The 22,918-nt window shown below is 45.6% G+C and overlaps 1 protein-coding gene across 8 annotated transcripts in view; it reads left to right on the top strand.

Annotated features, from left to right (window-relative positions):
* Window positions 1-22,715, top strand: part of AOAH (acyloxyacyl hydrolase) — a 191,330-nt gene extending 168,615 nt beyond the window's left edge. For 2 of the 8 annotated variants that reach the window (XM_033193613.1, XM_033193612.1), the window contains exons 17-20: window positions 4,145-4,203; window positions 4,282-4,341; window positions 14,219-14,295; window positions 22,311-22,702. In XM_033193613.1, the coding sequence (XP_033049504.1) occupies window positions 4,145-4,203; window positions 4,282-4,341; window positions 14,219-14,295; window positions 22,311-22,659 (545 nt within the window). In that variant the 3' untranslated portion in view covers window positions 22,660-22,702. Of the gene's footprint in view, window positions 1-4,144; window positions 4,204-4,281; window positions 4,342-5,933; window positions 6,031-14,218; window positions 14,296-14,399; window positions 14,642-15,260; window positions 15,376-21,079; window positions 21,199-22,310 lie in introns of those variants that run through there. The other 6 variants (XM_033193618.1, XM_033193615.1, XR_004433104.1 and 3 more) reach the window with 6 other exon arrangements.
* The last annotated feature ends 203 nt before the right edge of the window (window positions 22,716-22,918 follow it).

Raw genomic sequence — 22,918 nt, 5'->3', positions numbered from 1 at the left:
CACCATGTTGGCCAGGCTGGTCTCGATCTCCTGATCTCAGGTGATCCACCTGCCTCGGACTCCCAAAGTGCTGGGATTACAGGCATGAGCCACTGTGCCCGGCCGAGAAGGTGTGATTCTTAAAACGACCCTGTGAGATAGATGCTTTCATTAACCACAGTAATTTTATTTATTGCTCTTGCGCTGTCTCTCTTCTGCTCTCACCCCAAACCTCGTCTTTGGATCTTGAGCCAGCAGTGAAGCAGGGTTCGTGCTGGGCCAGCCTCAGGGTTTGGTTGCTCTGCCTAGGCCACCATAGATCTCATCTTAGTCAGCAGTTGGACACTCAAGTCTGATTCCTGGGCACCACGTTAAGGGTTGTGCTAAGGGTGCTGTGCGAAGAAAAAGAAGTAGGGGGAAGGGGACAAGTTCCATTTATTTGGGCCTAGAAATGTGGTGATCATAATGTCTAGACTTGACTTGGGCCGCTTCTTAAAAATTAAGAAAGAGTTCAGGAAACAGAAGCATGGTAGGAGACCCCCTGGTCAGAGACACAGTCTCTGCTGCCTCCTTTCCCCTCAGAAGGACGGGCAGGAACTCAGCCTGAGCAACCAGTGAAGGCAGGGTTAGATGCCACAGCACCCACTCAGCAGGTCACAGGGGCCCAGAACAAGAGCAGGTGGCTGTCTCACTCCTGCCAGGGAGGAGGGTGTGACCAATACCTCCCGGCATCCCTCCTGCTCAGCCGGGTTCGTGACTCACTACCCAGTCTGTCACTGGTTGCTGAGGGCTGGGGCATCCCATAGCCTCTCCTAGTCACTAAAATTCCTGGTGGGAGTTTATTGTCTTTGTGAGGAATTACCAGACAGCAAGCCTCACAACCGGGATTCTACTGGCATGGGTCTTTTGAGAAAAGTCAAGCTTGGCCAGTCACAAGTCCTCTCAGCCATGGTCCGTAAGGAAGGCAATCATTCCAGAAATATCTCTGAGATTCCTATTCTGTGCTTTTGAGTAAAGATGACATAAGATGCAGTCTGTGTCCTCAAATGAGAGAGAAAAGACAGCTCTGCTGAGGAACGCAGCACATGGACCCTGATAGCGAACGTGCCGAGTACCATGAGGATGGGCAAGTCACAGGCCTTCTGGGGCCATCCCAAAGGTTAGATGATAGGGAGGAAGCCAGGGACTCCTGGCTGCAAATTCATCTGCTAGTGGGCCTGCCTTGAAGGGCTTCTGCCACAAAACAGCGACTTCATCTTGTCCCAATTACTCTTAAACTTGAAACCAAATGCCTTTTTAAAATACCTTGGTGTTTCTATTTTATCACGTGCTTTCCCTCTGTCTGAATGAATGTGGTTTTAATACATTTACACAGCATTTCATGGAGCTGTGACTGATCTTTGTTGGTTCTAGGTTTCTGTGGTACCTCAGATTTCAATTATGTTTCCAGAATTAAATAGTTACCAGAGACCCTGCCCTAAAGAAGTTGCAGATTACGAAGACAAAAGCCGACACTTAGCCAGCTGGAGAACAGGCCTTTGATCTTCAGAGGAGCTTATGGCAAACACTGGGACAGCCCACTGGTTCCCCACAACACACACACAGGCACACAGACACACACACACACACACACACACAGAGACACAGACACACAGACACACATGAAGACACACAGATACATATAGAGCTCCTCAGCCCCTGGTGATTCCTGGCCACTGTGGGACAGTCCTCCTGGCCTGCCCCTGGGCTTTCTTGATCAGCTTTCCTATCCAGATGGACTTGCTAACCAGGGAGTCACAGACACAACCTCTTTTGTGCACCCCATAGAGGTAGGATCAATAGGCCAAAATTACATTAAAGCAACAAAGATCAAAGCCAAAGCTTTAAAAGAAAGAGTGGGGGACCAACTGATGTTGCCAATAAAGCAGACAGTGTAAGAACCATTTCCCTCTTCCTCTCCTCGAAACCATCAGTCCATCGCAAGCACCCCTAGCCAATCTTCCACATGACCAGCCCCAGAGTCCCTACCCTCTAACAGGCAGAAACACCAGAGAGGAGGGACACTGACTCATTACAACTCTTCCAGGTTCTTCTAAATGGACCTAATGTGCCCTCATCCTGTTCAGCAGACCTAGCCACCCACACTGAGGATGTTCCCTTTCTCAGGTCCAGCCAGAGGTGGAGCCAGGAGACAGAGGGAAAGGGAGAGGGTCTGGGGAGGTGCAGAAGCGGGGTGCCCCTCAGGGTCTCATTGGGAACTGTGCTGGCCATCAGCAGAAGGACAGCAGGAGAGGGCGTCAGGCAGGGTGGAGCAAAGCCAAGGTGGGCTTTCATCCCCAAGGAGGAGTCAACAATGAAGCTCCCGGTGTCACAGGAGCAGGACAAACTCCGGCCTCTCTGGATATCAAAGCAATCCAGGCCTGAAGGTGGGGAGGGGAGAGTGCACGGTCAGGCATGAGGTGCCACCTCCTGTCAGGCTGCAGAGAGATGCTGCCCCTCAGTGGGAGGGGACACACCAGGGCCCAGAAGGGTGGCAGGGCCCCAGCCAGGCTACCTAAGTTTCACTATGAGGCCCCAGTTCCAACATAGAGACAAGATGGCACCAGGCACCAAGGCAAAAGCAGCCAGACACTAGGCCCTCACAGAAGGTGGGGAGACAGACGGTCACAGCTCAGTGGCAGCCCCCAAAGGGGAAGAGCCAAGCCAGAAGAGCACGTGGAGAACCCAGGGTGGGGAGTGGAGAAGGAAAACGTCAGTCAGTGCAGCTGAGACACATTCAGGAAGGGAGAAAATGACAAAAAGTACACACACACACACACATACACACACACACAAAATGGAACAAAGCCTCGGTGGGTAGAAGTAGGAACTTGGGAGAAAACGGGAGTTCAGCGTTGGACCCATAAAATGAAAGCAAGGACAAAAGCCGAGGACTTGGGATTCATTTAAAATGTGAAGATACAGAAGCCTGTGCAGAAGACAGACCTGGCAAGTCACTGTGACTTTAATGGCCGTAATGAGCCTGTGGCTTTCCCGTCCTGGGACTCACTCACCCACACAGAAAGATAATAAATTTTTTTCTCTATGACAAGAAAATTGAATCTATCTTCCAGTCTAGCTAACCAGACAGAGGTATAAGTGAAAAATAAGACTGTGTTCTATCACCTTCAATCTTTCTCTTCATTCTGAGATAGGTCCTATTATCTTCCTTTATGTTTTCAAGAGTGTGAGGAATGTTAATGGATACAGTGTCAGTCATTTACCCCCAAGCTTTGGGGAGACCTGGATTTTGTGTGTCAGCCACAGCATGAAAGTCTAATTGCTTCGGGGGGAGTATATGCTGGAGGCGGGATGGAGCAGTGTTGGAAGAGAGAAGAAATCACCCCCACAGATTCTGGGACTATAGCTGATATTCAGAAAAACTGGATGAACCCTCATCTGGTACTTTTCACTTTGTTATGTACCTCTGTAACCTGCACTAGAAAATAAGGGTGTCTACTAATTAGGGTCAACTAAGATATCCACTGGACAGCCCTTAATCCAGTGCCACAAAGGGAGACATGAGGTATTGCCCCCCCATCCCATGGGTCACCCGAGCATTTTGTACAGCTTTCAGCTCACCAACTGCAGGGAACTACGTGGTCAGAGCTTCAGATACTCAGAATGTCCTGCCAGGCCCTTGGCATGGCATAATTTGGTCAGACCTGAGCATTCCATAAACCTCGAAAAGAGAATTAGGTCAACCGCCACCTCAAATGTTCCCTGTGCCCCATGCAGGGAGCGTTTCATACCACGGCCAGGAGAAAGTGCTGCTCTTAAAGGGCTTTATTCAAGGCATCCTGATTCATATCGAGCTGTAGGATACTTGGATTTCTTTTTCCTGAGTCCAGATGAGGCCAGTTCCCCCAGCCCCATCCTGGCCCATGCCCAGAGCTCTATATGGAAGTGAGCTCCTCAGGGCTCCTCCCCAACTCTGGGTCTGAATTTCTAGAGGCTCAGAAAGGAGGAAAGCATAGGCATTCTTCAAGAGCAATGCTGCATGAAAAATCAGGGGAATCCCCTGGAAATAGCGACCTTCTGCAAGGGAGGCAGGGAAGCCCCCCAGTGTCTCTAAATGCTGCTATTGCTGAGTGCCTGCAATCTACCAGATCGTTCTGTTTTCCAGGCCGGCTAAATAAAGATGTGACCTATGCGCACTTGTACTCCTTCCTGAACTGCCTCCAGGTGAGCACTCACTAGCTTGCTTCAAGGCCTGCTTACCCACCCTGTTCCTCTGTAATCAAAGTGTTTTCCCGCTCTCAGGTCAGCCCCTGCCACGGCTGGATGTCTTCCAACAAGACGTTGCGGACTCTAACTTCAGAGGTACGACTGTCACAGCCCTTTTGATACCATCTTTGATCATTCTTTCCCTGTGTTTGCTGCAGAGTTTTCACTGGGGATGGGATCCTGGCAGGGGGATGGTCTCCAAGCTGGTGAATAACAAGATCAAACCTTCCAGGTGCTTGGGGAGCCAAGAGAACCTGGTGCACCCTGTCTCCTTCTGTCTCGCTCTGGGTCTGTCCTCTGCTGACTGTGTTTCTCAGCCACTGTCTCTCTCGTGTGTCCACATGTGTACACAAACACTCCCCTGTGTGCACGTGCGCGCGCACACACACACACACACACACACACACCCCTTTTAAAGCTGGTCCTAAGCATAGTTGTGGATTTGGAGAGAGTTGGTTGAGTTTGGTCCCTACGCATGGGTAAATAAGAACCTTCCTCCCTTCTCTCAGGAAATCCATTGCTCAAAGAACATGGTTTGCACTTCTTTCACAGATGGTGAATAATCTCTTTGTAAAATACTTATTGAGGCTGGACGCAGTGGCTCACATCTGTAATCCCAGCACTTTGGGAGGCTGAGGTGGGAGGATCACTTGAGGTCAGGAGTTTGAGACCAGCCTGATCAACATGATGAAACCCCATCTCTACTAAAAATACAAAAATTAGCCAGGTGCCATGGTGGGCACCTGTAGTCCCAGCTGCTCAGGAGGCTGAGGCCTGAGAATCACTTGAACCCAGGAGGCGGAGGTTGCAGTGAGCCAAGATCACGCCATTGCATTCCAGCCTGGGTGACAGAGCAAGACTCTGTCTCAAAAACAAAAATGAACGAACAAAAGACTTATTGAATATTTTTTACATAAAAAGCATATAAAAAAATAAAGAAAAGTAACAAAGATCGCCCAAAATTTCACCACCCAAAGTTAGTATACGTGTATGTCTTCCCATTGCCACTTCCAGAGATCAATATATTTGGTTTTTTGCCTACATAGTATGAGAATGCGCATACTCTTTTATGCTTTCCAGTGTTCATAAATTGTTTCTCCACACCATAATATTGTAACCATTCTAAAGTTTATACATGTGAATATATTATAATTTATTTCATCCTTTGGTGTTGGACATTTAGATTGTTTCCAAATTTATACTATGATAAATAGCATTGTGATGAACAATCGTATATCTAAAGGTGTAAGTCTCTGTGTACATCTCTATTCCCTTGAGACAAGTTCCTAGAAGAATTACTGGGCCAAAGGGTATGTCCGTGTTTAAGGATTTGATCCATATTGCCAAATTGCTCTCTAGAAAAGTTAAGCTAATGACATTCTCATTCACCTACCCATGACAACATTCAATATCATGGTTATCTTACTTTTGCCAATCCCAAGGGTGGAAAAACTAGTATCACTAATTTACACTGATTCAATTCCTAAAGAACGTTAACATTTGTCGCATGTTCATTGGCCATTTGTATGTGACTAGAATTTAATGTGCAGAGCAGCTGTCTGCTGATGGCTTGGAGAAATGAAAGTAGAGTAGGATGGGGAAGATTGATTTCTTTGTTCTGCCTGAATTATGTCACTAAAGTCAAAGTCTAGATTTCATGGAATTCTGCCTGTTTCCTCTCTCTTCAGAGAGCAGAGCAACTCTCCAACACACTGAAAAAAATTGCAACCAGTGAGAAATTTACAAACTTCGATCTTTTCTACATGGATTTTGCCTTCCATGAAAGTAAGTAGCTTTGTTTGGGTGTTGACAGAAGATGAAAGCAGCAGCTAGTTTAGGGCCTGGGCAGCTGGTTTTATACTGCTTTTTATAAGCCAGCAGGTCACAGACTAGGCAGGGTTACTCCTGCCTATTCTGACACACTAATAGCTCTCAGTATTGAAAAAAAGATAAAATGTGGGACTTTTTCTGAAAAGATTGGGCTCAGCATTACCTCTGTACTTCACCATCATTTTAGAATCCCTGATGCAATAGAGCCAGTGACTGGTTAGAAAGAGCTTTGGGCTGGCAACCTACAGGTTAATGTACTCACTAACCTGTTCTTGCCAGGTTAAAAGCCCTGGTTACCTGATGGATGTGACAGAAATGAGGGATATGGTGGCACCTCTCACAGTGGGCCCTGAAATACCCAGGGACTCAAGAGCAGTGCAGATTCCCACACTCCATACAGGATGAACTTAATCAGAATCTCTAAGGGAGGGACCAAAGAACGTGCCGGTGGCAAAGTGATCAACCCATGTCCGAACTTTCTGGAAAGACTATTACTAAGTTTCTTTTTTAGCATTCTGTCCAAACACTGGAGTCACTGCTGAGGAGTCACACAAAAACAGGCATGATTACTATAGCTACTGATTTACCCTTTACATCTTGAGTCTGAAAAATTATTGCTTATTGACTATAATCCTTCCTGATTCATTTTCATTGCTAAGCAATTTTTATACAAGAGCAAAGCCCCCTGTTGACTGCCAGATGAGATAATGCTAATGAAGGGTTTCACAGTGTAGGCGAAAGATGGAAGATTCCTCATCCAGAGTTTATCATCTCTGTCCCCCACCCCCAATGCCCCCATCCATAGCATCTGGGTTGGAGCAGATGGCCATCATGAATTATCAGATATTACATTCGCTGACACATTTTGCATTGCAGACTCTAGTAGTTCAATTCCGAACATCCTTTCAACAAGACTGATCTCCCTTAACTAGATTTCCTGCCTAGGTGATACACATTTCTCTCATGGGGAGAGACATTTTGATAAATAACTTCTCATTAAAATGCAGAGTTGAAGACTCATTAATGAATTCCTGGTGTAAACAAATGCACCACCAAGTGATCTTTGATCATCGTCAACCTTGAATATAGATAAAGTTATTAAAAATATAATAATGTCTAACACTCACATGGGACTTTTTTTTACTTTCCAGAGTGATCTCTAGCTCTGTCATTTATTATCTCTGGGACTGCAGGCAATTCTCTGAATATTTTAAACTCCCTTTCCAGCCCTGGAAATGGGAATACCATATCTTCCTAACAATTCTCTGTGATGATTGTATGAAGTAATATGCCATCCTCCTAAATGTTATGCCTGTTACACAGAAAAGGTACCATTTCCTTACACCCTTGCTACTCAATGTATGCTTCTGGATAAGCAAAATCAACACCACCCAAGAGCTGGTTATAAATGCAGAATTCCAGGGCCCACTCCAGACCTACCTAATCAGAACCTGCATTCAAACACAAGCCACAGGTCATTTCTATGTCCATTACAGTTTAGTAAAGGGTTTGTGAGGCCGAAGTGGGAGGATCACTCAAGTCCAGGAGTTCAAGATCAGCCTGGGCAACATTGCGACACCCCATCTCTATGAAAATTTTTCTTTTAATTAGCCAGGCATGGTGGTGTATGCCTGTAGTCCCAGCTACTCTGGAGGCTGAGATGGGGAGATCACTTGAGCCTGGGTGGTTGAGGCTACAGTGAACTGTGATCACATCACTGAACTCCTGGTTGACAGAGACCTCATCTCTATAAAAATAAAAATAAAGTTTAATAAATGGAGCTTTAAAATGCCTCAAGATTAAGTGCTGGGTCAGTCATCAGATTTGTAAGTCCTGTTATGTGCCCGGAGCTATGAAGGTGCTGGGAACATAATTGTCAACAAAACAGAAGAGTCCTTATCTCTGTGGAGGATATAGAGAGAAGAGCTTTATTCTTGTCTGCCCAGAATTCCACTGGTGAATTGACATGCTTGGAAGCAGAGCCTCATCAGTCCTTTCTTGTCCTCACAACAATAATAAACGCAGTGAAAAAGCAAAAAGTTGAATTAAGCTGAACTGAACATTCTACATCAACGTGGGAGAAGCCTCCTAGGCATTTCTCCATGGGGCCTTCTTCATCTTCTCCTTAGGAAGTTAGTGGGCACCCCACTAGGGAAGGCATGGGAGAACAGTGGGACCACTGTGGGGCCCACCCCCATGAACATCTGATACAGCACCTGCATTTGATGTCTAGGTGCCACCTTGTCCACCTCTGAAAGAGCTAGCTTTTCTGTCTGGTTTTCAGGAACTGTGGTAGTGTCCTGACTTAAGCTCAGAGTCAGGTACTGCAAAAGACATTTTTAACTTGAAATTTTAGCATTTTCCAAAGTAGCTGGAGGGATAATCCCCTCCAAGATCCATCTCCATGGGTAACCGCCCATGCCTGGGCAGCTCATCTTCCCAGAAACCCACCTCATGTGGGTACAATGTGTGGTTATAGAAAGAGCCCAGAATTTACAACTGTGTTCCTATTCCAGCTCAGACACAGAATAGCTGGGTAGCCTCAAGTGAATTCAATAACCACCCAGCCTTTGTTTCCTTGTATGTAGGATAGAAATAACTAACCCATGTAAGGATTAAGTAAAACAAAACTTGTAAAGTTGTAAGGACTCAATAACTGCTAGTGGCCATCCCCCCACCCCCACCATCGTCAGTGTATATGAAGCAACTCCTTCACTCCTGATGTCCAACCCACCCCCCAGCTCCATTCATGCCTGTGAAGTACTTTGAGTTCCTTCGAGGAAGGTATGGTAGGAATGCATCTCATTACCAAGAAGAAAAGTAATCTTTTATCAGAAATTAAAATCCTACAGAGTTATTTATTAAGTCTGCAGTCCTGATAGTCCCATGAAAATCTCTCCTCTCATTTTGGTACTATATGTGATCTGACCATTGTGTTCAAAATATTCTCATTTTTCATGATACTAAAATTCACAATTTCACATCCTTGTGACAGAGCAAATTGCAGTTGAGGGTCCCTGTCTCTTGAGGGTAGGCAAAAGACCCATTCATTTTCCACCCTGGCAGCCTCAGTCCAGCACTGAAAGGTGATTGCTCATCTCCAAAGACTCTTTTTGTCTCTTGCTGACTCATTCTCCAACTGGTTATGAACTAAACAGAGGCAGCAACTTTTCCTCCCTTCAGGAAATGCCAACTTGAGCAGGTGATATTCTTTTTCTTTGTCTGCACCACACCTCCCCATAGAGGAAAGAAAATGCCACTTGGCTGACAAAGCCATTTTTACACTGACAGTTTAAATATATCTCCAGCTGCCCTCAGCTTCCCAGATAGCTCAATTGGAGTAAACCTGGCTCTTGGTTCCCCTCACCATGAATACATTTGTGAAATCAGCCAATGACTTTATGGTGCTGACCAGAAAACAGCCTTTTCTTTAAAATATCTGCTAGTGTTGCTGTTCATCAAACAGCTTTCAAGTGTTTTATGAGTCTTCCTCCATTCTTTCTGTTACATCTTTGAAAAGCTGGTCATTAGCAGTTTCTTTGACTTTACAAATAAACTACATTAAAGAAGAAGAAAACAAAACAAAATACATTATGCTCCAAATCTCCACAGATCATCCATGATCGTTCAAGAAACTTAATCCAGGTCTTCTGAAGGACAAATAGGAATTCATTGGTCTATTTTAAGTTATGGTCCAAAGTAGAAAGGAAACTGACCAACTTACCATGTTATCTTTGATTGGACCTCCCACTCTAAAATCAATCAAGGAAAAAGCAAAGACCAGTGTCTGGTATTGCATTTCTCCCAAGAAAGCAGAATTCATCCTGAGATAAACAAAAAAAGGATCTTTCCTGTGACATTGGCCACAATACAGATAAAATCCTAAATAAACACTTGCCTGTGAGTTACTGAAGCTCCCTTAAGTTTTACTGTCCTGATAGCTACATACATGTGATGACCCGTAGCCCTCACAGGCATAATAATCATATGGGGAAAAAAATGATGTTTACCCTGTAAATAAACAGGGTGTAGTCTTAGTAAACTTGTAGCATTTTCTTTTAACACCTATTGTATTATTTTATATGGCAAGCAAGTTCTTCCAAAGGCTGGACTCCCTTGTAGTTGCCACCTAATGTAGGGAACGGATGGGAGTTGACAAACAGGAATAATTTCCTAGCAGGGAAGAATGTGTTATCATCAACATCATTTAGAATTGCTGGACTATGGCGATGATAAAAGGTGGACCTCTCCCACTGCTCCCAACCCTAGGGTCTGTTCCTGTTCCTCCACAAAGCTTGGCAAGTAAATATCCTTCTCTTTCTTTGTGCTTTTGTTCCTGAGTTTTCCTTTTATAATCCCCACAGTTATGGGATTGCTCAAGTCTCCAAGGGAAGGAGAAGGGAATGGTCATCTCTTCTCATTTTGAAAACACAGTATAGGCTGAATATCCTTATCCGGAGTGCTTGGGACCAAAGGTGTTTCAGATTTTGGATTTTGGGGGATGTTTTAGGATTTTGGAATATATGCATTATATATACTTACCAGTTGAGCATCCTACATACAAAATCCAAAGTTTTCCAGTAGGCATTTCCTTTCAGCATCATGTTGACACTCAAAAAGTTTTGAAGTTTAGAGCATTTTGGATTTTGGCTTTTCAGATGTGAGATGCTCAACCTGCGTCACTAACTCTGATAATCTTGTTCCATGAAGACATCTATCAACACCTCTCTTTCTTTCTCTAAGGGCCATAGGTTTTAGTTTGGTAATTAGTAACTCACATAAAATGCAAATCAAAATGAAAATAGCCTAGAATTACTTTAAGCCTAGATGCCAAAATTGAATCACAGTCTAAGAAACTCCTGTATAAGCAAATCTCACCTTTGTAATATCAGGCTCCTAGTAAACATTCTTCTCAAGGAACACAATCTTGTTTAAACTGTGTTTCCTTAACAGGTTCAAATTTGCTTTCTACTGTGGATTTTCCAGAGCTCCTGATCATCATAATCCTTTTCTGGACTTTTTCTTAGCCATCTCAGGCATGGATTTTGATTCAATATGTCATTCAACTCTCTTTGCAAACACGGAGAGTCAAAAAGTATTTAAGAGGCTTCCTACCACCACCACTGCATCAGATGACACCAGGATAGTCCAGGCCAGGTCCTGGTTTGCTATGCATCTATTTATTACAAGAGGACTCTGCCTCCATGTCTTATTCATCCAACTCTTCACAACTTTTTAGTAGGTTCTGTCTGAAGTCTTGATTGGGCTCAATTCCCATTGGCTTGCTCTTATTAACACACCTGGGAATTTTTTAATAACTGTCTTATCTCAGAATGCTGTAATAAAATACCATGAACTGGGTGGCTTATAAACAACAAAAAGTTATTTCTTAAAGTTCTGGAGGCTAAAAGTTTAAAATCAGGATGCCAGCATGGTCAGGTTCTGGTGAGGGTCCCCTTCCATGTTGCTGACTGTCAACTTCTCATTGTTATCCTCACATGGTTTAAAAAAAAAAAAAAAAAGAGTGAGAGAGCCCTCTGGGGTTCATTTTATTTTTATTTATTTTTGAGATGGAATCTCACACAGTCACCCCGGCTGGAGTGCAGTGGCGCAATCTGGACTCACTGCAACCTCTTCCTCCCAGGTTCGAGCAATTCTCCTGCCTTAACCCCTCGAGTAGCTGGGATTACAGGCACCCACCACCACACCCGGCTAATTTTTTTGTTTGTTTCTTTGTTTTTGGGTTTTCTTTTGTATTTTTAGTAGAGACGGGGTTTCACTATGTTGGCCAGGCTGGTCTTGAACGTCTGACCTTGTGATCAACCCGTCTCGGCCTCCCAAAGTGCTGGGATTACAGGCATGAGCCACCACACCTGGCTGGGTGTGAATTCATGGGCATGAACCCCATGATGGGGGCTCCATCTTCATGGAATAATTACCTATGCCATCATAATGTGGATTCGGGTTTCAACACAGGAATTTGAAAGGGACACAAATATTCAGTCCTTGCAACACCCTGTTGGGATTTTCTTTCATTCTTTCTTTTCTTTCTTCTGTTAGCATCTGTACAGCATAAGGTGAAACCCAACTAAAAATAAAGGGAAAAGTGGGAGAAGGGACAAAATGTTCATCAAGAACTTTGGTGAAGCAAAAAGGAGCACAAGTAGAATGGAGATGACATCATCTCTGAAGTCACGGAGGGGACAGGGAGGCTGACATTTCACCTGGCCTGGGTCTTTCTGCATCATTGCTGATTTTTGTTTGAGAGACTCCTGTGGGACTGCAAGGATAGATGAGACAAAGACCATAAAAGGACAAAGAGAACTGAGGGAGCTCAGTGGTGGTGATCCTGGCTCTGTGTTTGAAGAAATCTTTCCAGACGCCTGGTTCTCCATTAAGGGCAATTTGTTGGATGTTCAGATCGGGAATGGCAGGGAATGGGCTGGACGACATCCCTGAGCAGGCAGGGCCAGCATCGCAGCCAGCAGGGCAGTCTGGAACCCACAGGAGCTTCAGAGTGTCAAGTCCAGAGGGAAAGGTGGGGCAGCTAGAATTGAACCTCAAGAAGAAGGTTGGATTCCAAGGTCATGCCCCCGCCCCCACCAGCCAAAAAAAAGAAAAAGCAGGCAAAATAGGCCAGGCAAACCGAAGACTGAGCCAGGCAAGCTTCCTCAAAACTATCCCTTTACAAGACACTATGGCCAAGGGCAAGAAAGAAATTGTCGAAAGCTGCATGCTGGCTTGACAGAACAAATAAACTTGCATGACAGTGAGTGCTGTTTAAGCAGTGATGCAGCTCTGAGCTTCCTATTAGAAGAGCAGGTACCTACCATTCCTTCAGAGAGAAGTGTTATTTATCAGCACGCCGCAACTTCTCCCTGGAGACTCTGTGTGGCGGACACCACATAACACAGTGGATAGTGTCCTCAGTTTGAGTTTTCAAGAAATGCAAAGGCCACTTATCAATAGCTGCTTCTTCTAACAGCCTCTAGTAAAACCCAGAAGCATAATATGAGGCTGTGGCTCAGGGGCAGCCTTTCTGCCAGAGAATAAGCTAACAGGGGCTGGCGATTCAGTGTGTAGGACTCCAAACCATTAGTATGAATTTTTTCCTGAGCTTTGAGAAGGGCAGCATTATCCTCAGCCCCTGGGGAATGGAGATTGAGTAGTAAGTGGGGATACCATGCTGGGATATTAGGACTAACTGCAATAGCAGCCTTGTATTGGCTCAGGCCTGGGAAGTCCCGCCCCTCTTGTCCAATCAGAGCCCCTGACAGAACTTCCATCCTTCCTTTGGGATGAGAAGAGGAGAAACAGAGGGCACAGACCTATGTTCTTGAGTTTTCTGGGGAATGAAGAGTAAAGAATGGGAGGAATCTTAATTGTGCCTGCCCCCATCACTGGACGCTGGGAAAGTGAGGGCGTAGCTTCGCCAGGAGCAGCTGGTTCAGATGCTGCCCTCTGGAGGCTTCCTAGGGATTTGAAGTTTCCTTGGGGAGTTCTTACTGACTGTATGATGGAATGATGTAGAGTTAATTGTGCTGCTGCCTCAGAGCAACTGACATTCTTGGTCTCTCACCCCTGTTGAAGGACAGTTTCATTGCTTTTCATCACTTTGGGGTTCATAATATTTTTTCTGCAGCCATACTCCCTCTAACTGTGGCGATGAGATAATTTTATGTAATTATATTCCTGACATACTGTATGATTTTTAAAGGCAAGTGCTTGACACATGCAGGCAGAGTCTGCAAATGGCAACCCATGAAAGGGGATGTTAACAAAATGTTTGACTTTCCCCTACTGTAATACCATCCTACCGCACCACCGAAAAAATGACATGTACTGAAATAGGTGTTGAATATTTTAGAGCTCACCTTTTCCTACTGCCCTCCCTGCTACACAAACCACATTCATCCAACATTCTCATGTATTCCCTTCCTGAGTTAGAAAAAGCATACACACACACAGTGGGAAGATCATTTATGTTCAGAAATCCCTCAGTGCAAGAGAGCAGCTCAGAGACAGCCGTGGCTGAGTCAACATGGGCCCGGGAGGGCATAGGCAGCTCTCACGCCCTTGTCCTTGGATGTTGGCCATTGCTTGTGCGAGTGTGTCTGTAACCCTCTCGTTGTGTGCCCTGCAGTCATACAGGAGTGGCAGAAGAGAGGCGGCCAGCCCTGGCAGCTCATCGAGCCCGTGGATGGATTCCACCCCAACGAGGTGAGCACAGTCACATGGTGGCTGCAGAAGGTTATTGGATGGCTTGTCGGTTTTTAAGTATGCTTACACATTCATGTGTTTATTTTTATCCTGTTTTGTTCCAGAAAGGATTTGAGGTAAGGTACATAAACGTGTAAGATAGAAGATTTAATGAAAACCAAGTGAAATTCGGGACAATAGGAAAATAAAGTAGAAATTATACTTGGATTCCTGACTTAATTTCTATAATTCATAAAATATGTGCAGGGCAGTCCTGAGAAACTGCCAGAAGGGCAGCTCTGTGCGATGCTAAAAGGGGCATTAAGCCATGGCTTCCATAAGATAAGAAAAATAAATCAAGCACTCCCAAAAAAAAAAGGAGGAAAATAACAAGGATTTTTTGGAAGTGAGACCCATGAGAAATGTATTCTATGGTCTTCCTAGAAAGGGTGCTGTATAGGAGGAGAACAATGTCCTTAGCGGTATCCTGCAGGAAGAGCTGTTTCTATCAAGGATCCGAAGTACAGTTCTGTAAAGTAGCTCTCCTCTGGTCTCATCACAAAGCAAGGGAAGCCAGAGGGTGGGACTCTGTCCCCTCCTGGCTCCACTCCCTTCCCATTATTCTGGCTTCAACCAGAGAAGCTCTACTTTTATCTGTTGTATGTCCTGGACTTGCTCATGACATTTCTTTATTAAGAAGAAGAAGAAAAAGAAGTGGGGGAGTTGTTCTGCCACTTGTAAAATGTAGAAAGCTGCTCCTCTATGGGGAGGGATGGGCCATTTACTCTCAGGCAATCCCACATCACTGGAGTCTTTCTGCTCCAGCAGTTAGGGAAGCATCCTGTGGCTACCAAAGGGTACAAATGTGAGGGGCATGCCTGAGGATGCTCCCTGGCTGGCCATCGAGACCCAGGCCACAAGAGGGCTGATTGTCTCCTCAGAAGCCTGAATGAAGGTAAACACAGCCTACCTTCCTCCAACTCTAGGCTCAACCAGTGCTCATGCCAGGGGTAAGAATCACCTCAAAAGGAACTAGAAGGGTGCCCACTCCCCAATAAATGAGTGAAAGTGGTGTCCCACAAATGCTGAGCAAATTTTAAAGTATTAAATGCCCACCTCACAGATTTAAATAGCCACACACACACACACAAAAAAATCAGCATAATGCCCTTAGAATTTCTAACCTTCCTGTGTATCAATTGGATGAGTTGATCAAAGAAAATTATTGGCTAGATTCTGGTTAAATATCAGGGTCTATTCCCCCAAAAATGATGTCTTTGGTTTTAGAAGAGTTTGTGTATATTCCTTCTTTCTATTTTTTTTTTTTTTCGAGTCAGAGTTTCACTCTTGTTGCCCGGGCTAGAGTGCAATGGCGTGATCTCAGCTCACTGCAACCTCCCCTTCCCTGGGTTCAAGTGATTCTCCTGCCTCAGCTTCCTGAGTAGCTGGGATTACAGGCGTGTGCCACCACGCTTGGCTAATTTTGTATTTTTAATAGAGACGGGACTTCTCCATGTTGGTCAGGCTAGTCTCGAACTACCAACCTTAGGTGAGCCACCCGCCTCAGTTTCTCAAAGTGCTGGAATTACAGGCGTGAGCCACTGCGCCTGGCCCCCTTCTTTCTAACAGTTATTAGATAGCAATTCTTGTCATTCTCTGCACAGAGTAGCATCTTACCCTTCTGGTTCTGTAGACAATGGGCATATGAAAAGATAGTCACATAGAGTATCAGGAACAAACTAAAAAGAAGAGGATCAAAGACAGCTTTGTTTTATCCCCCAGCATATATTTATCCCATCTATCAAATGACCATTCTGTCCCTGACTCTTAAAATGATTTTGGGGTTCAAGGTCTGTCAAATTGGGGCTCTATCTTGCACTCAGTTTCACCTATATCTGGTGATTGAAACACAGTCAAAAGCTGAAAATCAATATGTGCCATAATCTTATGCTGTTCCTGCAAGATTTGTTCACATGCTGGTAGCCGGTGATAAAGTGGCCAAGAACAGATAGCCAGGCCTAAAGCCTGCCTATTTATCATGTATATTGAGCTGAAAAGTCCAGCTTGGCAAAGTGCCATCCAAAACTATTTATTGAGTGACGACCCAGTGTCAAATGCAGTGAGAATTCAAAAGTGAACAAGAAAACGCCCTGCCATTTAAAATTATAGTATAGAGTAGGAAAATGATGAGTAAACAATTAAATATAAAGCAGTAAATGCCTCCAACTGTGCAAGTACAGAACACCACAGAGCATTATGGGGTAGGATGGGAGAGAGAGGTGTTCAAAAATGTTTTCAGGCCAGGTGGGGTGGTGCACGCCTGTAATCCCAGCACTTTGGGAACCCGAGGTGAGTGGATCACCTGAGGTCGGGAGTTCTAGACCAGCCTGACCAACATGGAGAAACCCCGTCTCTACTAAAAATACAAAATTAGCCGGGCATGATGGCGCGCATGCCTGTAATCCCAGCTACTCAGGAGGCTGAGGCAGGAGAATCGCTTGAACCCAGGAAGAGGAGGTTGCAGTGAACCAAGATCGTGCCATTGCACTCCAGCCTGGGCAACAAAAGCAAAACTCCATCTCAAAAAAAAAAAAAGAAAAAAAAAGTTTTCAGAGGAGGTGATGTCAAAACTAAGACCGTGAACTAGTAGAGTGAAGGGAAGCAAAGAGGGGTTGCAGGAAGTGTTTTGAGCAGAGACAACTGCATGGACAAAGACCTGAATATGAAAGAAAGCATGGCATTTTGGAGGGAATAAAAGCGCTCGGTGCGGCCGGAGAGTATGACCATGGAGTTGGCAGAGGGAGAAATCTACAGCTTATTAAGGAACCAGATCATGGAAGATCTGTCTAGGGCTTGACCTTGGTCCTGAGGGAGATGGGGAGCCACCGGACGTTCTCAAGCAAGAAAGAAATAGCCCGACTTGTGATCTAAAAAGACGCCTGTAGTAGCGGCATGGAGGGTGATTTGGTAGGGAACCAGTCCAGAGAGACAGAGACAAACAAAAGGAAAAGCTGTATGTTAAAAAGATTTTTTAAATGACCAAACACAGAGTCACAGGACAGCAAGGGAAGTTCTTATCAGAGATTTTACTCAAGGAATCAAAGTCAAGTGCATCCTGGAGTCAGTATAGATCCTGCCCACTCTCCTCCCACATTCTCCACAGCGGTCACCGGCCAATGTAAGGATGGCCCAGCATGATTCCAGATCATCAGGTGATTGGATAAAGCATCACACTGTATTACAAGAAGCTAACTTGATGAACTGTGAAACCACTTCTGGGCTTTACTGTCTTATGAATTGGATGTATTTATATACAACTTAACAAGAAAGTGGGCTCTGAAAGATGTTCAACTACAAAGGAAAATACTTGGAAAAGAACCTCTGTTAACCAGAAGATCCTACTTAATCAGAGCACCCATTCCCTAGCATGCTTCTGGAATAGATATTATTCCACACACATGCTTAGTAGGGGAACCGATGACCTGAGCTGCCAAGGTTGTGTGAACTGGCAGGAGGAGGGTGTCTCCATCCTCCCATCCTGAGAACAAATGTTGGGGTAGAGGCTATATAATAAAAGTTTCCACTGGTAAAATGAATTAGCTTGCATCCATCTGATGGCATACCATGCACTGAGTAACACCGTCTACTAAAAATACAAAAATTAGCTGGGCGTGGTGGTGCACGCCTATAATCCCAGCTACTCAGGAGGCTGAGGCAGGAGAATTGCTTGAACTTGGGAGGCGGAGGTTGCAGTGAGCCAAGTTCGTATCACTGCACTCCAGCTTGGGCAACAGAGCGAGCCTTCGTCTCAAAACAACAACAACAACAACAACAAACAAAACAAAACAAAACAAAGAGATACACCTTTAGTGACACAGAAATATGTTTATAATGTAGAGCAAAGTAAATATGATAAGACTACAGATTATAGGAGCAATGACTCAACTGTATGCATTTGTCAAATTCATGGCACTGTTTACCAAAGAGAGTTCATTTTACTGTGTCTAAATTCGACTTCAATAAGAGCAGATTACAAAATGATATTCAAGAGGAATCCAGTGTGTGTGTGTGTGTGTGTGTGTGTATTCAGATATAAAATCAGAGCCAGGCGCAGTGGATCACACCTGTAATCCAAGCACTTTGGGAGGCCGAGGCAGGCAGATCACCTGAGGCTGGGAGTTTGAGACCAGCCTGGACATTCTGGTGAAACCTCCTTTCTACTAAAAATACAAAAATTAGCCAGGTGTGGTGGCATGTGCCTGTAATCCCAGCTACCTGGGAGGCTGAGGCAGGAGAATCACTTGAACCTGGGTAGGCGGATGTTACAGTGAGCCAAGATCACACCACTACACTCCAGCCTAGGCGACAGAGTGAGACTCCATCTCAAAAAAAAAAAAAGATACAAAATCAGAAAGCCTCTACACCCCATGTTAACAGAGGCTGCCTCTATTTTAATTACAGATGACTTTTATTGTGTTTTTCTCTTTTTGCTTAAGTGGGTTTTCAGCTTTTCTAGAATGAACAGGTTTTGCTTTAATATTTTAGACTATGAATAGAGAAGCATAAAAGAATATCTGTTGGGGAGGCTGAGGCAAGAGAATTGCTTGAACCTGGGAGGCGGAGCTTCCACTGAGCCGAGATCTGACCACTGCACTCCAGCCTGGGTGACAGAGCAAAATCCTGTCTCAAAACAAGAAAGAAAAAGAAAGAAAAGAAAAAAGGAAGAAGGAAGAAGGAAGAAAGAAGAAAGAAGGAGGGAGGGAGGGAGGGAAGGAAGGAAGGAAGGAAGGAAGGAAGGAAGGAAGGAGAGAAAGAAGAAGGAAGGAAAGAAAGAAAAGGGAAGGAAGGAAGGAAGGAAAGGAAAGCAAGGAAGGGAGAGAGAAAGAGAGAGAGAGAGAGAAAGAAACTAACTTGGATAAAGAGAGGAAAGGGCAGCTGTGCCCTGCCCTGTGCAGTGCCTCGTGGAAGTTATAACAGGAAATGGCGGTATGAGAAACCCACAGTTGGTGCTCAGTCAATATTTGTCAAATGAATGAATGATTACAGTGGATCATTTTATCACAAGTCTCTAGTTTAGTGATAAGCATGCCAGTCTCATTTCAGCTCAATATTTTCTCAATGCCTGCTCATAAATATTTTATTCCTTATTAGAGTGACAACCAACTAATTGCGTTCAAACCAAACAGTTACCAAATGCTCAGATCTGAGCTCTTTCATTTTCATTTCTCTCTTCTTGCCTCACCCTGTCTCCTGCCTTATTAACACCGACGGGGAACTAAATGTCTTGATACCACATGACTGTTAGAAAGACAGCTTAGGTGTATCAAGTTGAAAGCCAACAACATAAAAAAGAAGAACCAGTAATTTTCCACAGACCTGGCAGCAGCCTCCTTTGTTGAGAAATGGCAGGAAAACAGCCACAAGCCCAGGCCTCTGTCTTCAAAGGCCCTGATGCTTTGTGTGAGAGATGATCCAGCCCTCCCTGGGGCACTGGCCAGCTATGCAGGCAGCCTTTGCCGTGCTCCTGCGTTTAAGTGCAAAGAAGTATATGTGGGGTGTGTATGGTGTGTGGTTTTGCTGTATGTGTGTGGTATCTGTGTGCTTTCTGTGGGGGTGTGTGGGGGTGAGGTATGTGTGGTGTTTGTGTGTGTGTGTGGTATGTAGGGTGTGTGTGTGATGGGGTATAGGGGGTGGAGGGGGTGTGTGTGGTGTGTGTAGTGTGTGTGTGGTGTGTGTGCGGTAAGGGTTGTGTGTGTATGTGATATGTGTATGTGGTGACTGTGCATGTGGTGGTATCTGAGGTGTGTGGGGGGGGTGTGTAGGATGTGTGTGTATATATGAGAGTATGTGTGGTGAGGGGTGTGTGGTGTGTGTGTGTGTGAGATGCGTGTGGTGTATCTGTGTGTGGTGTACGTGTGATGTATCTGTGTGGTGTGTGTGTGGTGTGTGTATGGTGTGTATGTGGCATGTGGTGTGTGGGGTGTGTGTGTGATATATTTATGTGTGGTGTGGGGTTGTGACGGGTGTGGTATATGTATGTGTGGTGTGTAGTGTGTGTAGTGTCTCTGTGTATGCTGTGTGGTGTGTGGGGTATGGGGGTGTGTGTGATGTATGTGTGTGTGGTGTGGGGTTGTGAGGGGTGTGGTGTGCGTGGTGTGTGGAGGGTGTGTGGTGTGTGGGGGGTGTGTGTGATGTATGTGTGTGGTGTGGGGTTGTGAGGGGTGTGGTGTGCGTGGTGTGTGGGGTGTGTGTGTGGCGTGTGGGAGTGTGTGTGTGGTGTATGTGTGTGTGGTGTGGGGTTGTGAGGGGTGTGGTGTGTGTGTGTGTGGTGTCTATGTGTTATGCTGTGGGGGAGACATTGCATGGACATGACTGAGATTATGCAGTGGGATGAGTGAAGTTTGTGTCCACCTTAGAAGGCTCAGAACACATTAAAATGCTGAGGACTTCATGCAGTGACTGAATCAGGCCTAGTTTTCTCTACTAAAATCTCACACACAGTCAGACACAGAAAGGACTTTGGATCACTTTCTGTCATCCACTCAATGTCCAGATGAGAGGGCTGGGCCCAGAGAGGGAGTTGGCCCCGCTGCCTATTAGGAAGGGGACTGTGAGCTGCCCTGTGGGGAGAAGTCGGGGATATCCCTGAGCATCCTTCCCAAACAATGTATTCCCCTCTGGGAGGCCTTCAGCAATCATATTTCTCATTGCTCAGCATTGAAAACCACTGTTGAGATGGAGCCATCTGGATGGAGTCTGCAGGCCTGGCCAGGTCCCATTTGCTAAATGAGGGCATTGTCTGCAGAGAAAGAGTGTCTTCCTCAAAGGCATGTTAATGACAAGCCAAACACTGGACAACCAAGAATGGACCCAGCTAACATCATGGATAAAGGGAAACCTGACATGCGACAGCAGAACCAGGGAGCAAGTCTCAGACTGGGAGAGCCAGAGTCGAGACTGCTGTGTATTAAGCTAAGGATTCCTCTCTGGCACTTCAGCCAGACTCCCTGCACTCACAGCCTGCCAGGATCCCCCCCAACCCAGTCAGGGACCCAGCCAGCCTCCACTCCCAAGCACCTGTAGTTCCCCAAACATGTCATTCTCTCCCACAGCTCTGAGCCTTTGCACACACTGTGTCCTCTACCACTGCACTGTTTCCCCACATCATCTGTCTGCGGAACTCCTAGAAAATTCATCTCAGCCACCACCTTCTTCAGAGAGATTCCACCGCTTCCCCCACCAGACAGAAGTGACACCTCTTCCTTTTCTGGTGTGTGCATCATCCTCCCAGCCCTCCCTGTGGGCTTGGTGGTGTCATTTTGCATGTCTGGTTACCTTACTAGGCTGAGACTTTCTGGAAGGAAGAACATACCATGTTCACCTCTAAAACCCAAGCCTTAGGCCTGCAGAAAATGCTAGCTGTCCACAGAAAAATAAAAAGTGAATTTCTGATAAAGTGAATTTTTAATCTATTACTGAAAAAACAAATTACATACACTTAGCAGCTTAACACAATACACACTTATGATCTCACAGTTTCTGTGGGTCACAGCTTAACTGGGTCCTCTGCTTAGGGTCTCACAAATGAAAATCAAGGCGTGGTATCCAGGCCACGTTCTCATCTGGAGACTCATCTGGGGAAGAACTACTTTCAAACTCATTCGGGCTGTTGGCAGATTCGTTCCCATGAGTCTGCAGGACTGATGAGCCAGCTTCAGGCTGGATAGCAGCTGGATCACCCTCAGCCTCAGCCCAGAAAGGAGAGCCTCTGAAGCGAGCCACTAGCAAGGCCAAGCCTCACACAACGTGACAGCATCACTGAAGCAGCGTCTCCTCACCACGGCCACATTTCCTCTGTTAGAACCAAGTGCTAGGTCCCACCACCAGCAAGGGATGGAAGTTATACAGAGACATGGGGCTGGGAGTCACGGGGCCATCCTAGAGGCTGTCTCTGGCAGAAAGCACGTGGGAAATCTTGTTGGTAAGTGATTCGTCCTAATTTCCCTTTTCCTCCTCCTTTCGGTTCTCTCTCACAGGTGGCTTTGCTGTTGTTTGCGGATCGTTTCTGGGAGAAGGTGCAGCTCCAGTGGCCCCAAATCCTGGGAAAGGAGAATCCATTCAACCCCCAGATTAAACAGGTGTTTGGAGACCAAGGCGGGCACTGAGCCTCTCAGGAGCATGCACCCCTGGGGAGCACAGGGAGGCAGAGGCTTGGGTAAACTCATGCCACAAACCCTGTGGGGGCTGCTATGTCACAGGCCCAAAGGAGTCTCCTTCAGCAGCATCTTTCCAAAATGTCTTTCTCTGAACAAAGAGCATATCTGGATGACTGTGCAACTCTGTCTGCTCCTGGGATCAGTAACCCTTCCATTGTTCCTGAAATAACCTTTCATAAAGTGCTTTGGGTGCCATTCCAAGCAAGAGAGTATCTGTGCCCTTTACAGCTAATTGTTCTAAAAGGAGTTTCTAAAAACACTTAAGAAGTCCAGTGATGTTCAGCAATTTACCCAAGGTCTTTGCATGCCAGGGGACTGATCCTCCCTGTGTCGGTAACTTCTTAAAAATGGCCTGGCGAGCTGAGGCTCCTCCTATGCAGGTGGCTGGTCAGCTGCCAAGGACTCACACAAGGGGGCAGCCCAGGCTT

This window comes from Trachypithecus francoisi, unplaced genomic scaffold, assembly GCF_009764315.1.
Source record: "Trachypithecus francoisi isolate TF-2019V2 unplaced genomic scaffold, Tfra_2.0 Lachesis_group4, whole genome shotgun sequence".
NCBI lineage: Eukaryota > Metazoa > Chordata > Mammalia > Primates > Cercopithecidae > Trachypithecus > Trachypithecus francoisi.
Note: the sequence above shows the minus strand (reverse complement) of the source record. Positions and strands in the feature narration are given on the sequence as shown.